General features: G+C 38.2%; 1 protein-coding gene across 1 annotated transcript in view; it reads left to right on the top strand.

Annotated features, from left to right (window-relative positions):
* The first annotated feature begins 852 nt into the window (after positions 1-852).
* The window catches only part of ZNF484 (zinc finger protein 484), a 28197-nt gene continuing 12365 nt past the window's right edge, over positions 853-16684 (top strand). The window contains exons 1-2 of the mRNA XM_065878457.1: positions 853-892; positions 11207-11251. Coding sequence (XP_065734529.1) covers positions 11237-11251 — 15 coding nt within the window. The 5' untranslated portion in view covers positions 853-892; positions 11207-11236. The remainder of the gene's footprint in view (positions 893-11206; positions 11252-16684) is intronic.

The raw sequence follows: 16684 nt of genomic DNA, 5'->3' as shown, positions 1-16684 counted from the left end.
TTAACACTCCCTCAAAGATAAAGTTCCCTTTCCAGACACCAGGGTCCTGCTGTCTCGCTGTATATGTAATAAATCTGTCTCTTTTGAAAGCTTGAAGGAATATACCCCTGTCATGTTTGATGTATGCTCTTTGTTCTGATAAGGTTTAAGCTTATGCTAAAAACCATGCTTCAGGGGAGTGGTTCCTCAGAGCTATCTGAGAAGCTGTCTCCTGGGCTACAGTTCTCAGTTTGGCTCAAATAAAACTCTTTTATATTCCTATCTTAGATTGTTTACTTATTATTTCCATCAATACTCTCTAAGATTTCAGTTCTATTAAATTCGATAAGATTTGTTTTACAGCCCAGCTTATGGTATCCCTTGGTAAATGCTACATAGGTGCTTGCATAGAATGTTTATTCTACTGTTTGGGGGCGGAGTGTTTAATAATTGCTGATTAGATATTATTGTTTGATGGTGTTTGAAGCCACAGGAGTAGGGGAAAGGCCTGGGGCTACTTGGGGTGACCGACTCTGGTCACCCACAGCTCTGGGTTGTTCCTGGCTTAATTCCAGGATACATACCTCTGGTCCACCTTTCCTCCTGACAACTCTTAACTACACACAAGTCTACGTCACTTCAACATGGCCGCCCACAGGCTTGAGTGACTACAGGGGCGCCGCCATAATGACTTCAAATTTAAGACATTTAGAGAGGGGCGGGGGTTCAGCAGAGCGCCATGTTGAATACTGGCAAGTTTTGGCAAAGAAGCCGCTACTGAGCATGCGCACACCCAGGAGGCGCCTAAGGAATTCCGCAAGGACAGGGAGGGATCCAGAAAAAGGAAGTGGGTGCTGTTGTCGTTCCAGTGATTAAATGACCACTGTCTTGAAAGAGCGAGGGTGAGGGGCTGGTGAGTGCAGGGAGTTTCCGAGGGCTGAGTGAAGAGGTGTCTCTGATGTCCGTGAAGAACAATCAGGTCAGTGATGGAGGCGGTCAGTGGGTGGAATAATAGGGGTCGGTGTGGTCTTGATGGTGGCTTCCCGGCGGATTGATAGTGGGGTCTTTAATGGTGGATCCGCGGAGACATGGGGTGGGAGTGATGGGGTCTACGATGGTGGATTCCCAGGCGGAGTGATGGGGTCTGTGGGATCTTTGATGTTGGATCTGTGGACGGCTTCCCGCAGTCTGTGGGGGGTGGGGAGGATAACTGTGGGGCCTGAGTAATGAAGGCTCTGAGGGGGAAGGATGCTAGATCTTCATTGATTTCCTCTCTTTTTTCTAATTACTGGTTTGTTTCTATTTCTGATATTTTAAAAGTTGTCGATGGAAATAATCAATAAATAGTCATAACAGGAGTAGAAAAGAGTTTTATTTGAGCCAAACTGAGGACTGTAGCGCAGGAGATAGCGTCTCAGAAGGCTCTGAGGAACCTCTGGGTTGAAGCATGATTTTTAGCATAGTCTTATACCTTATCAGAACAAAAATCATACATCAAACATGACAGGGATATATTCCTTCAAGGTTTTAAGAGCACCAGATTTAGTACATATAATGAGAGAGCAGGACCTTGGTGTCTAGGAAGGGGATGCCATGGGAAGGGAGTTATTTATTTTTATCTTCGGAACAGACTTCTTTACTTTAATGGTTAAAGCAGATGTGCTGTGTGTGTTCACACAAGTTCAGGCAGAACCATGTATAAGCCAGAATGACTTCCCCATACCTCTGTATGTGAAAATTTTCTTTATCGTTATCATGGTACACTTTGCTAGAGACTTTTTGATCCCTTCCATATCCAGATTAGTAGCTACTGTGTCATTCCTAATATTTATGTATCATTTTCTTTCCCTTTTTTATTATCAATCATCTCAAGGTTTACTTTATTGGTCATTTTGAAGTACCGATTGTGTTTATACTCTCTTCTGTTTTTATATTAATTTTATCTTTTTATTTTTAGATAGTTTCTCTCTTATCTCCATTTTATGCAAATTGCCATTCTTTCCCTTGTTTTCCCAGTTTTATACTGGATACGTTTAGGGGTATAAAGTTTCTTTTATATACATCTTTATCTTTGAAATGTATAAGTTCAGTTTGATGTTCCACTTTGATCCTGAGTTATTGGAGTTTCTTCATTCCCAAATTATTGATATGTTTTGTTTATTTAAAATTTTATTATATTGTCATAAACTGTAGACTACAAAGTCTCAACTTTTAAAAATTTGTCAAGATTTTCCTTGAAGACAAGTTACACAAGTTACATTGAACTTTGTTCAATGGTTATAGGAGAAAGTATATTTTCTGTTTGTGTGGTATAAACTTCTCTTCATGTATATTAAATATAGCCTGTTAGTATTTTTCAAGTTTTTTTCTTTCCTAATTTTGGTCTACTTGATTCATCATATTCTAAAAAAGATATAAAAATAATCTCTCACTAATAATTCACTTTGTAGTTCTATATGCTTTTTTGCTAGATTTATTTGTGTGTGTTTGGGGGAGAGACACACATAAACCTAATGGTTAATGCATTTTGTATCATTTTTTTCATTTATTGGATGCTATTATTACAGGATCCCTCTTTTCAACAAAAAGCAATTTCAATTTTGAATTTCACTTTGGTATTTATATTGCTATCCTTGTTTTCACTTTCATTTCATTTGGATGATTTATCTTTGCCCAGGTCTTTATTTTATATTTCTATTTGTCTCATTGTTTAGGTTAACTACTTATAATAGATACATTTTAGTTTTCTCAAATCCAACCTATAACTTAGTCTTTGTTTGTCAATAGGATAATTTTACCTTTTCAGTTTAGTGTAATAATGATTTACCTGATTTTTATACCTTCTGTTTTAATGTTTACTATTTATTTTAACTCATTTTCTTTTCCTTTTTCATACTTTTATTGGATTGATGAAATTTCTGTTCATTGTTTCCATTCTACACCCCAGATAACTCCTGTTTTTTTCCTGAGATAGTTTAAAATGTTTTGTCATAGGATAGTATTATTAATTTTCTGTTTAATGGCCTCCTTAATCACATAATCATCTTTTTAAATAATTATATATCTCTTGCAAAAATTATTGCTGAACAATTTTTCTATTTGCTGTTTCTCATCTGATTTATTTTACATTTGTTTGGAATACTTTTTGTGGGTATTTTCCTCAGGTAATGATAAGAGATATTCTTCAAGTGCTTTTATTTCTGAAAATGTCTTTGGCCCTAACAGAAGTGGTCCTTTAGATGCTACTTCTGATGTCAGTTAGCTTTCATTACTGCATATGGGGCATCTTGATTTTCTTAATTCTTTTTCTGTAAATAATCTGTTCTTTCACACATGATTTAGATGTGTTTTAGATTTTAAAGTTTACCTTTAAAATTCAAAAATATTCCTAGATTTGTTCACTGATTGAGCTCCAACTGGTGTGCGTGTTTGTGTGTAAATTTGTTGGAAAGGCTAATGGTGTAGGCCTAGTGAGTGGTGTGGATAGTGGTAGGAGTCCTTGGGTGATTTCTCAGAGTCCATCACAGGTGCAGGTATGTCTGGAATTGGAGTCTTGGGATTACTGAGGGAGATGCATTGTGGATAGTGTGGACAAAGAACACTGCCTGCCATTTCAGTAAACAAAGTATGTTGTGGCTATCAAGCCATCAGCCACTGCAGCCACCCCCAACTGTGCATCCTAAGGGGAATCCAGAATGGGGAAAAGCAGGATATTGGCCCTAGATAGTTAGATGCATGTCAAAGGAATGATTTCAGTGAGCCCAGACTCTTGCATCTCCCATATATAGGAAAGTGCTAAATTTATTAACTTGAGATGTCTGGATTTTCTTTAATTGACAGTAATCTTTTGATGTTCCAATTAGATGGTTTTGGTTTTGTTTTGTTTTGCAAAAACTCATATATATTCTGGCTCCTCCCTTACCTCTTTGGAACAGTCCCTCAGAGCTATCTGAGGGGCTGTATCCTGGGCTTAAGTCCTCAGTGAGTCTGCTGAATAAATAATAATCCTCACCTTTTAGGCTGTGCATTTTTTTTTCAGTCGACAGTAGTGATAACAGTGTGGAGGCCAGTTATTGGTACATGTGGTATTGTGATATAATAAGAAATATATATTTTGGGTTTCATCCACAGTTCCCAGCACATAGCTCCTAACACCTTTATTATTTTCTAAGTGATAAGGGCTATAGGGGCTTCTTTTGTTCCTGTCTCTTGAAATAGCATCAAAGGGATAGGGTGAAGTTAGTGGGGGTTTTTTGCTATAAAACATTCCTTTCAACCACACCTGAAGTGATGTTTGGAAAGGCCCTAGTGAATTGCTGGATGGGGGCTGGTTGCCAGGGGAACCAAGCAAATTATTAGCATTTTAGAACTTGAAACCCACTCTCTGGCTGGAGGTTGAATCAGTTGCCAATGGCCAGTTATTTAATCAATCATTTGTACATTGTGAAGCCTCCATAAAAACCCAAAAGTGTGGGGTTTGGAGAGTTTCTGGATTGAACATGTTGAGATTCTGGGAGAGAGATGCACTGCTTCTGACATATCTTGCCATAACCATCTCTTCTATTCTACCTGGCTGTTTCTGAGTTATATTCTTTTATAATAAATTGGTAATCTAATAAGTAAAATATTTTCTTGAGTTCTATGAGCTGCTCTAGCAAATTAATGGAGACTGAGGAGGAGGTCGTGGGAACCTCTGATTATAACCAGTTGGTCAGAGCACAAGTAACAATCTGAACTTGTGATTGGCACCTGAAGTTGGGCTGGGGACAGTCTCATAGGACTAAGCCCTTAACCTGTGTGATCTAGTGCTAACTCTTAAGTAGATGGTGTCAGAACTGAGTTAAATTGTAGGACACCCAGCTGGTGTTGTAGAATTGCTTGGTTTGCGGCCCCCTCCTCCCAAAACACACACAACACACACACACACACACACACACACACACACACACACATTTGGTGGCCAGAAGTGTTGAGAATAGAGGAAAAATAACACAGGAGGAGTTTTTCCTTTTCAGGGCATGATTGATGTAGAACCAGGACCATGAGGTAGAGATGTTGGAGGTTCTGTGATCAGGGACTGTAGAATGAGTGATTGTGATCTTGTGGAGAGAGCAGTGAGTGGTGGCTTGAAGTGAGATCTTAGTTCCATGCCCAAGAATTGGACCTGGGTAGCCTGGCTGAAAACCAAGAATCCTAGCCCCTAGACCAGCAAGGGCAAAGTTTCCCTGGCTCTGGCCCCATTTGAAAGCAAGAATGTTTCAAGGAGGCAGAAACCGTAAAAACAGATACAAAGTTTATTATTAGAGACACAGCACAACATGTGGGAGAGACATAGAGAAACAGTTTGTGTAGTTAAGACAGAAGCAAGGCAGAGATACACACCCGGAGCGAAAGAGTATGGGCATCCTCCCTAATGAGGAGGAGTGAAGCAAGGAGGTGGTTAAATCATTTATATAAGGCATTTCATCTGGGTCTTTGCTTATCTTTATATCTCACTTCTTTTTCCACACCTGACCTATCCTAGGTCCCTCCCTCACATGTATGCACATCTTTTTGCCAAGATGGATTCCAGTGCAGAAGCCTGTGGGAAGGTTGACACCACCTATTATGGGGTGGCACCCCCTCCCTTTATTGACCCCTGAGGAGCCTTTCTATGCATGTGTAGTTGGGGAGGTCTCCTTGACCTCAAGCATGAGAAATATGTGGTCTCTTTATCGTTTATCTGGGCAGGACTCAGCTCCTGTCTGCCCCTGCTATTACTGTTATCTTAAAGTGTCCACTGGAGGCAAAGTGCAGCTGTTTACCATTGTTCCTGTGTTCTTTCTATCTGGAAGTGTAAACAGGAAGCTGGCTGTAAATGTCTAACCTGGAGCCCATCTATTTCTTGCCTCAAGAAATATAAACAGAGGATGGTTGTAAATGTCTAGCCTGGAACCCATCTATCTTCTGCCTCAATTGCGGCCTGTGGGAAGCAGGACAAGGGAACCAGTGATTCTGATGTGTGAGTAATGGCTGCTGGGGTGAGGTCAGTGTGCAGCAGTTGACAGTTGTAGTAAGCAGATTGAGGAGTGGGAGTGAGGAATTGAGTGTCAGGGTTGGTGATGACTTGAGGGGCTGGTGAAGTCAGATAATGTTTGATACAGTAATTGCATTCTATGTGGATTACTGATTTTGTAATAATAGCAGTAATTAATATATAACAAGCACTTATGTGCCACACATGGACTGAGTGCTTTTTAAGTATTATAAAATTGGTTTATCTTAAAAGTATAAGGATGAGGAAACTGAGACTGAAGTAAGTTCTTCCGATTGTCACAGCTAGAAGATGGAAGACCTGGGATTCAAATGTACATTGATTTGGCTCCACACCTCATATATTTCCCCTGTGCCACCCTGTTCCATACTGTTTGATGCACTCTTGCGAGGACAGCTGAGAGGCTGTCACTGAGTGGCACTCTCTCTGTCAGGATCCCTTTGTGTTTCCACAGAGCCCTGAGGTCAGACCACTTAGTTGAACCTTCAGGATCGTTTTTTCAGACTCCAGCCCAACTTGGCCCGATAATCACTGGCAGTCTTTGGACCCTCACTCAACTTAGGGCTCCTGGGAAGACTGGAGTTCTAAGAAAACAGAGGTGAAGCTCATTGTGAGCATGCCAGCCAAAAAGAGCTTGTCTCATAGATCCCATATCCAGTTCAAATCCTGGCTTGGCAGGAATATGACAGTTCCTGTGAGTGGGGAGGGGGAAGCCCAGAAGCATGAATCTTTTCAGAGGTGGACTTGCTGAAACAAAGCATGATCCTTTGCAATGTGAACAATGCATGGTTCATGTCAAGTACTCAAAGGCTGTTCCCTGTAGTGGGAGAGGATTTATTTTTTTAAGTTTTTATTATAGAAAATTTCAAACATACAGGAAAGTAGAGAAAATGTTATAATGAACCTACAAATGCCCTCATCACCCAGTCTCAATAATTATCAACTATTTGCCAGTGTTGTTTCACCTATCTCTTCTCACTTGCTTTGTTCTAGTTAGAATATCTTAAAACAAATCTTGGATACCATGTCATTTTACCCACAAATACTTTAGCATGCAAATCCAACTGGTGTGGACTTTTTTCTCCCACATAACCCCCAGGCCATTACTCACCTAACAAAAGTTACAGTAGCTCCATAATATCATCTGCTCTTCAATCTATAGTCAGAGATCTCTGATTATTTTGGACAAAGAAAGTTGTCATCTGCTGTATCAGTAAACAAAGGAAGTTGTGGTCAACAATCCATCAGCCACTGCGCTCACCCCCACTGTGCACCCTGAGGTGATTCAGGATGGAAAAAAACCAGGATACTGGCCCTAGATATTTAAGGTGCATATCAAAGCCATGATTTAATGAGCCCAGACTCTGAATCTTCCCATACATAGAGAACTGCTAAATTCATTAACTTGAGATGTCTGGATTTTCTTTTCTTTTTTTAAAATTTTTATTGGATATAATTGATTTACAATGTTGTGTTAGTTTCTGGTGTACAGCAAAGTGAATCAGTTATACTTATGCATATATCCACTTTTTTTTAGATTCTTTTCCCATATAGGCTATTACAGTGGATTTTCTTTAACAGTAATCTTTTCATATTCCAGCTACCTATTTTTTTTTTTTTTTTTTTTGTAAAAACTCCTATATATCCTGGCTCCTCCCTTACCTTTTTGGAACAGTCTCTCAGAGCTATCTGAGAGGCTGCATCCTGGGCTTAAGTTCTCAGCAAGTCTGCCAAATAAAACATAATTCTCACCTTTTAGGTTGTGCATTTTTTTCAGCTGATGTTATCTAAAAAATGACTTTTTAAACTTTTCCTATGAAAATTTAAAAAATACAAATGTAGAGAAAGTAGTATAAATAAGCTTCATTTAGGGAACTTCCCTGGTGGTCCAGTGGTAAAGAATCCGCCTTCCAATGCAGGGGATGCGGGTTCGATCCCTGGTCAGGGAACTAGGATCCCACATGCCACGGGTCAACTAAGCCTGTGCACCACAGCTACTGAGCTTGTGCGCCTCAACTAGAGAGCCCATGTGCCACAAACTACAGAGCCCATGCGCTCTGGAGCCCGTGTGCCATAACTAGAGAAGAGAAAAACCCCACGCCACAACTAGAGAGAAACCCTCACGCCGCAATTACCCATCAATTTTCACAATTATCAACTCATGCCCAGTCATTTGTCGTCTATCCCTTCCTCCAATATTCCTTTTCTTCTGCTGGATTATTTTGAAGCAAATCTCAAAGATTTTGTCATTTTATCCATAAATATTTCAATATGTAAAATTCCTTTAATAAAAATAGCCACGTCACACCTTAAAAAATTACAATACATTTTAAAGTATCATTTTATGTGGATTGGATTGGTAAGATTTAGAGGCTTGATCAGATTCAGATTCCTTTTTTTGTTTTTGTTTTTTGGGGAGCAAGACTACTTCCCAGGTGATATACTTGATCAGGAGGCACATAATGTCTGGTTATCTGTTTTGTGATGTGAGCAGCCATTGATGATTGTTTCTTAGATCCATATTTCATTATGTGTGCAAAATGGACATTTCTATTTCTACCATTCCTTTACTTTGTCAACTTATAAAAATGCATAATGTGAGAGTTGAGAGTTGTCTTATTTGGGGCAAAATGAGGACCATAGCCCAGGAGACTGTTTTTTTTTTTTTTTTTTTTTTTTTTTTTTTTTTTTTTTTTTTTTTTTTTTTTTTTTTTATGCGTTACGCGGGCCTCTCACTGTTGTGGCCTCTCCCGTTGCGGAGGACAGGCTCCGGACGCGCAGGCTCAGCGGCCATGGCTCACGGGCCCAGCCGCTCCGCGGCATGTGGGATCTTCCCAGACCGGGGCACGAACCCGTGTCCCCTGCATCGGCAGGCGGACTCTCAACCACTGCGCCACCAGGGAAGCCCCAGGAGACTGTTTTATATAGCTCTGAGAAACTGCTCCGAGAGCTAGTGGGGAGGGTCACTATTATATATGATTCAGGTGAAGGGGGTGGTACGTACAGTCAAGCACACATTTTGGCAAAGTCTTGCTGCTAGTCCTGCGAAGGTTGCTGCTAGTCACAAGGAGCAGATGTCTCTGTTAATGATTTTAATGCCTTTCTAGATATGAGGAGATGCAAGAATTTGGGCTCATAAAATATTCTCCTGAAAATATCTTACTATCTGCAGGGCTGTTCTGCCAGTTTTTGCCAGAGCATCAAGTGCCTCATTCCTGATCTCCACCATGAACTCCTTTCAGGATGTGTTGAAGGTCAGCAGCTGCAGTGGCTAGTGACTTAACCCTTGTAGAGGCAGATGGCCAGTGCCAATTTTTAGTTGGCAACTTGTAGCTGGAATAATTATATAAGCAGAAAGAGAAATTCCTTCATGAAGTGTTTGGTGATGCTTGACTGACTCTTTTGCTTTTTGACAAGTTTCAAAAATAACAGTTTGATTCCCTGATACTTTCCAAAGGTGCTAGAAATGTTCTCTCTCTTCATCTGGATGGCAGATGTGAAAAATAGGGGAAAGTGCTGTATACTTAATATTAATGTACTTTACATAAGTTATACCACACAAAAAAATTAGCAAAGAAGTAACCAAAATGTTGTTTATATTAAAAAGTGTATGTTAGAAGCAAAAATTTTAAAAGTCCATCATAAAAAGATACTGGGGAGGATAGGTCTAGGGTAAAAGGGACACAGTCCCCAATGTATGAGTCTCGATTGGAACATGCTTTCAACAAAACAGCAAGAAAAGGTTTTTCTGGGGTAATTGGGAATTTTGAATATGAGCTGAATATTAAAGTGTTATAGAATTGCTAATAATTTTCTCAGGCATGATAATGATCTTTTAGGAGATTGATGTTATGAATTTAGGCATGAAGTGTCATGACATCTGCAACTTTCAAATGGTTCAGCCAAAGAAAAAGTATATACACTAGTATACTCATATATATGTATGCATTTACATGTAACTATGTTTATATAGAAAGATTAAACAAATATGGCAAAATACTAATTGTTGAAACTAGATGGAAGGTATATGTGTATTTCTTGTACTAATAATTCAACTCTTTATGTTAGAAAACTCAATAAAAAAATTAGAGGGGCTTCCCTGGTGGCGCAGTGGTTGAGAGTCCGCCTGCCGATGGAGGGGACACGGGTTCGTGCCCCGGTCCGGGAAGATCCCACATGTAGCGGAGCGGCTAGGCCCGGAGCGGCTGAGCCTGCGCGTCCGGAGCCTGTGCTCCGCAACGGGAGAGGCCACAACAGTGAGAGGCCTGCGTACCGCAAAAAAAAAAAAAAAAAAATTAGAAAACAGTGGGTTCTGTCAGTAAGTGACTTAGGTCTTAAGGTTTATTAACTAGAACCAAATCCACTTACTATGTTGTAGTTAAGACAAAGTTTCCATTGATAGTTCCCTTTTAAGAATGGGAAGCGGGAATTCCCTGGTGGTTCAGTGGTTAGGACTCAGCACTTTCACTGCTGGGTCCTGGTTCAATTCCTGTTCTGGTAGCTAAGATCCCGCAAGCCGTGGGGTGTGGCCCCCCAAAAAAAGAACTGTAAGCAAAGAACAGTGAAAAAGCTAGCAGTCTCCCTTTTTTTGGTCTTACTTACGGATATTCTCACTACTTGTGATGGGCTGGTCACAGAAGCTCAGAGCAAAATCATTAAAAAGTTACTTTGCTTTTTACTAGCAAATAAGAAAAATATAAACATTCAAATTACTTATAATTTTACCATCACCCAAATATCATATCTGTCAACATATAGCTCCTTCCAGATAATTTTCTCTATGTGCATGAATTCATTCATGTATGTGTGTATGTACACACATATTGTTCAATGAAAATGGACTCATACTGTTTGGTACATATTTTTATTTTTACTTAGCATTTTAACACATTTTTCTACAGTAGTTTAATTTTACATGACATTATGTCTATGGATGCCCTATAAAATATTTAAAGCTGTCCACAATTATTGTTATCAAGATGTTTCTAAACTTTTTTTTTTTTTTTTTGGTATTAGCTGTGGTAAAACTCCTGGATTTAAATCTTTGTGCAACACAGGATGATTTTTTTATAATGTAATTCTAGGAATAAGTTTTTGGGTCAGTTGCATGGACACTAAATGATGTATATGTCCATGTGTGCCATTGACACACTTCCTTCTCTCATCGGTCCCTCTGTCAATCTGTTTTTTCAGATCTCTGCCCCTTTCCCAGAAGAACCAGAAATGACCAAGTCCCTGGTGAGTTCTTATTTGTTCATGTATTTATTTGTTGCTTTCTTTATTTTTTAGTGGATTTTAGGAGGCATCTATTAAACCATATAGTAAATGTGTAAGTATAAATAAATGAAAACTAAGATCAGAGAAAGTAAAGAAGAGATTATCAACTCCAAGTCAAGCTTGGATTATAGGTATATGTGAGTTGTGTGGCTTCACACACTTATGAACTTTGAACTGTAAAATTGTCTGATCTTCCTGAAAGACATAGCAATGATGGAAGTGAAATTCATGGTTTATATTGTTGAAAAGTAATTTATTTCATCTATAGTAACTATTTTCTGGTTTTTGATGTTTGAGAAAATTTTTGATAGATCTTCAGATGAATGGAGATAGGACAGTGTCTTTAACAACCCTGTTAGAAGTTCACTAACAGGTTTTCTATAGTGACTTACAAAGCAGTGCTTTTCAACTTGCACATGACTTCAGATTCTGATTTAATAGGACTGGGATTCCCACAGGATGTTAGTGCTGCTGGTGCAAGGACCACCTTGTGAGGCAAAAGTTTTGAGTGAATGGATGTTGAGTTTTGGCAGTTGCTTTTTCTGCATCAGTTGACATGGTCAGGTGATTTTCCTTTTTAGCTTATTGCTGCGGTAGGTTACATTGATTGATTTTCACATATTGAGCAGCCTTGCAACCTCTGAATAATTTCCACTTGGTCATGACATACACTTCTTTTTATATATTTGTATTTGCTAGTATATTTTTTAAGGATTTTGTAATCATGTTTAGGAGGGATATTGTTCTGTTTTTTTCTTTCATTACTACTATGCATGGATGAAAGTCCCAAAACTCCACTTGGCTTTTTTCTTTTTCCATACCACTCCATTGGAGCGTGATGGGGCCCCTCTGTTCAGCCAGGCAAGAGTGGGAATCTAAGCTACCCACTGGGTCTTTGCTGATGGGCATGGGATCAGGCCCCGAGTTTTCTGTTTATTTATTATGTTTGACTGGAGCATGTTTTGCCTAAAGGTTTTCTGTTTCTAGATTGCCCCTTTCCTGGTCTTTTAGCTAGAGAGAGCAGACTTTTCTGTGAGTTTTTTTGTTGTGCCTTTGTTGGTGTTTCTGGGTTGTAGGCTTTTCTAGTACTTGGTCAGGGCTGTATGAGTCAATAGACTTCAGGAAACTCATGCTGTGTAGTTCTTTGGTTCCTAAGGTCCCTAGACAGTTTGCTTTTTTTCTTTAAGCTTTCAGTCTTCTTATGTTTGCTTTATGGATAATGTCTATGGTTACTAGAGGTACTTAGTGGGTGAATAGGGACAAGTGCATCTACTCTGTTTTTCCAGGGGTTGAAGTCAGTTCATTGATTTTTTTTTAAAAGGAGGAGTTATTTATATATTAAGCATGGTCTTTTGTTTTTTTCAATTTTTTTACCTCTTTGTTCTTTGCATTTTAACTTTTAAAAGTAAATATTTAATTTTGAATATCATTAAGGTTATAGATATGTTTACTCAATCAAATAGTTTTTTGAAGCTTCATTTAAAAAAAAACAAACCACCTGTTAGCTGCTCTTTTATCCCTCAAATTGCAGCTTCTTAAAGGTAATCACGTCACTCTGAACTCAATTGAACTAATTTTTTTAGTATTTACGTTCCCATGTCTAAATAACATGTTTATATTGGTACCTTTTGGTTTTCAGTTTTAGGCAGTTTCTACTGACTTAGCACAATGGAAAATAGGGATTTAACTCTCTTTCAGACACTTAAGGCTTCAACACTTATACGAACATTTCTTCTTCCCCTCCTTCTAATATAGGTATATCATAATTTTGGGTAAATCAATAGGCTGTATTTATTATTATGATTATTTTAATTATATTCACAGCTGAACCACTTATTTTACCTTTTATGCACTATTTTTTGTTTTACCTGGAATTAATTATTGTTTGGTTTAATCATTTGTTTCATTTGCCATATTTGGATCACTAATTCAACTCCACATTCTTCCCAGGTATATAAATATCTTCTCAATATGTTAAAATATATTAGATAATAACAGTAATCACAAACATTAATATAGGCTTACTATATGCTAGGCACTATAAACATTCTCTATTAACTGATTTAATCATAACCCCTTTGAGGTATCTATAATCATTATCCTCATTTTACAGAGAAGGAAACAGATCCACAGAGAAGTAACTTGCCCTGGGTCACACTGCTAGTAAGTGGTGAAGCCAGAAGTAAAACCCAAGCAATTTGGCTCCAGAATATAGGTATTTATTTCAGCTGTTGAAAGAAGCTTCCCTTAGAGTCTTTGACCTGCTTGAAGTTGCTCTCTATTTGATACTCATCTACTGACTTGGGGGTCTCCCTTTGGCATGATACTAGGAATTCCTTTCATGTCTCTCAAGTATTGGAGCTCTTGTTTTCTGGCTGTTTCCTGATTTATGCTTTCATTTTTAGAGAATATTATCCAGTAGCTCTCTAGAAAGTATTGTGTGGAAAGTAAATTTTTTGAGACCTTGCATGTCTGGAAATATTTTTATTTTACCCTCAGTAATTTCATAGCTAATTCTAGATTGTAAGTCATTTTTACTCAGAAATTTTAAGCCACTCTTTTTACTTTTACTATCCCATCTTTTTTTACTGGATGTGATAGGCAGAATAATAACCCCCAAAGGTATCCACATCCTAATTCCTGAAACCCGTGAATATGTTACTTCACATGACACTAGGGACTTTGAAGATGTGATTAAGTTAAGGATTTTGAGATGGGGTGATTATTCTGGGTTATCTGGGAGGGCCCAGTGTAATCACAGTTCCTTATAAGTGAAAGAGGGAGGCAGAAGGGTCAGAGTCAAGGGGAGATTTGAAGATGCTACTCTGCTGGCTTTGAAGATAGAGGAAGGGACCACGAGCCTCTTAGAAGTCATGTAAGACAAGGAAATGGATTCTCCCTTATAGCCTCCAGAAGGAGTGCATCCAACACACTGATTTTAGCCCAGTAAGAACTATTTTCAACTTCTGACCTCCAGAACTGTAAGATAATAAATTTGTGTTTTAAGTTTGTGGCAATTTGTTGCAGCAGCAATAGGAAACCATTACAGATTTTGGTACCTGGAAGTGGAATGATGCTGTAACAAATACCCAAAAATGTCAAATGGCTTCGGAATTTGGTAATAGAAACTGTAAAAATTTTGAAGAGTATAATAGCAAGAGCCTAGATTTCCTCGAACAGACTGATAATAGAAATATGAATGTTAACTCTGCTCGAGGACTCAGAATGAAGTGAGGAGCACACTAGGAAAAAAGCTATACTGTTTTAGAGAATATTTCAATTATTATAAACAGACTATTGATAGAAATATGGGTGTTAATGGTGCCGCTGCTGAAGACTCAGAAGGAAATGAGGAACGTGTTACTGGAAACTGGAGGAAAAGGACATCTCTGTTATACAGTGGCAGAAAGCTTAGCTGAATTTTGTCCTGTAGTTATGTGAAAAGCAGATTTGTCAATGATGAACTTGTATTTTTCTCTGAGGAGATTTTCAAGCAAAAGGTTGAAGATGTAGCCTGGTTTCTTCTTCTTGCTTATAGTAAAATATGAATGTTAAGAGACAGATTGAAGGAAGAACTGTCGAGCAAAAAGGAACTAGATTTGATGTTTTGGGAAATTTTGGGGCTATCAAGATTCCAAAAGATGCTAAAATTAGTTTCACTGTAGGAACGTATGCTCTTGAGAGAAAGTCAAGGGTGTGGAAAGATGTTTGTATATATTTCTAGGTTTTTAGAAAAAAACGTAGGTATTTAGCAGGATGAATAGGGTGGAATGCATTTAACTTTTTTTTTTTTTTTTGAACTGGAAGTCTCAATCTTTGCTGTTAATTTGATTGTTTAGTTTATTTATATTTAATGCAATTACTGATATACTTGAATTTATATCCAGGGTTATTTTCTTTCTTTCTTTCTTTTTAAATTAATTAATTAATTATTTTGGCTGCATTGGGTCTTTGTTGCCGGGCACGGGCTCTCTCTAGTTGTAGCGAGCAGGGGCTACTCTTCGTTGTGGTGCCTAGGCTTCTCATTGTGGTGGCTTCTTTGTTGTGGAGCATGGGCTCTAGGCACATGGGCTTCAGTAGTTGTGGCACGCAGGCTCAGTAGTTGTAGTGTGAGGGCTTAGTTGCTCTGCAGTATGTGGGATCTTCCTGGACCAAGGCTCGAACCCATGTCCCCTGCATTGGCAGGCAGATTCTTAATCACTATGCCACCAGGGAAGTCCTATATCCAGTTTTATTAGTTTTATGTTTGAACTGTCTGTTTAATATTATTTTTACATTCCTTTCTTGACTTTCTTTTAGATTAGTCAAAATTTTAATTTTAATTTTGTTAACTTGCTTGTTATACATTCTTTCGTTTCCCTAGATATTACAATATCCATTTTTAACTCATTATTACCTTTCCCCCTTCTCAATAGATACTAAAACACCTTAATTCCATTTGCTGCATTTAAATTCTACACATATTTTAAACTTCACAAGATATTACTACTCTTACTGTTTTTGCATAGTCAGTATTTACAGTATTGTAAAGTGGGATTTGAGAAACTTCTTGAATCTTTGAGTTGCTGTCATTCACCATTACTTTTTCAAATTTTGCTTCTGCCTCATATTCTCCCTCTTTATCTTCTCAGACTACAATATGTTTTTCCTTTTCACTGTGTTGTACATGTGATACGTCACATGCACTTGTGTTTATTTTATTTAAAAAAAACTCTGTGGTCTGGTTTGTATATTTTCTGTTTGCTTGTCTTCCATTTCAGTAATTCTGTATTCTGCAATTAAACCTCTCTCAGTTCTTGATTTTAGATACTGAATTTTTCAGTTTTCATTTGATATCTTTATTATAAGTCCCATTTTCTCTAATGAAATTCTCCATCTTTTCTTCTAACTCCAAAGTGCTGTAGGACTGTTTCTTTTGAATTTTTTTCCTCTGGTTTTGGATATTTGGCCCCGTTTTCTGATAGGCATAGGATTTCTTTTATTGTATCAAAACATGTATAAAGCATTGTAGAAGATCTAGATTATGATATCTTTCTCAATAGTGGATTCATCTTTCCCTGAGCAGATAGAGTAGAAGATGAACATCTTTATCCAGTCAGGCACAGTGTTATGTTGAATCAAGGCTGAGTTTAAGCCCTAATAATAGTCTACCTTTGGTTCACTCTGGCCATCTAAGATTTTCAGCTGAGAGCCTGGTTTGTCCTCTGTGGACCCTCCTCCTGATAGATGCCAACTCTGTCTTCTTACCAGACTACTAAAATTTTGCTTTGCTTTTCAGAGGTTATTCTGCTTAAGTTTTTAGTCTTCTGCCCATACAACCCTAGGATTTGACAGATGTCTTGAGGGGAAAATTGGCCATGTGTTTGAGTTCTGGTTTCTCTGTCACCCAACTGT

This window comes from Phocoena phocoena, chromosome 6, assembly GCF_963924675.1.
Source record: "Phocoena phocoena chromosome 6, mPhoPho1.1, whole genome shotgun sequence".
Lineage (NCBI taxonomy): Eukaryota > Metazoa > Chordata > Mammalia > Artiodactyla > Phocoenidae > Phocoena > Phocoena phocoena.
Note: the sequence above shows the minus strand (reverse complement) of the source record. Positions and strands in the feature narration are given on the sequence as shown.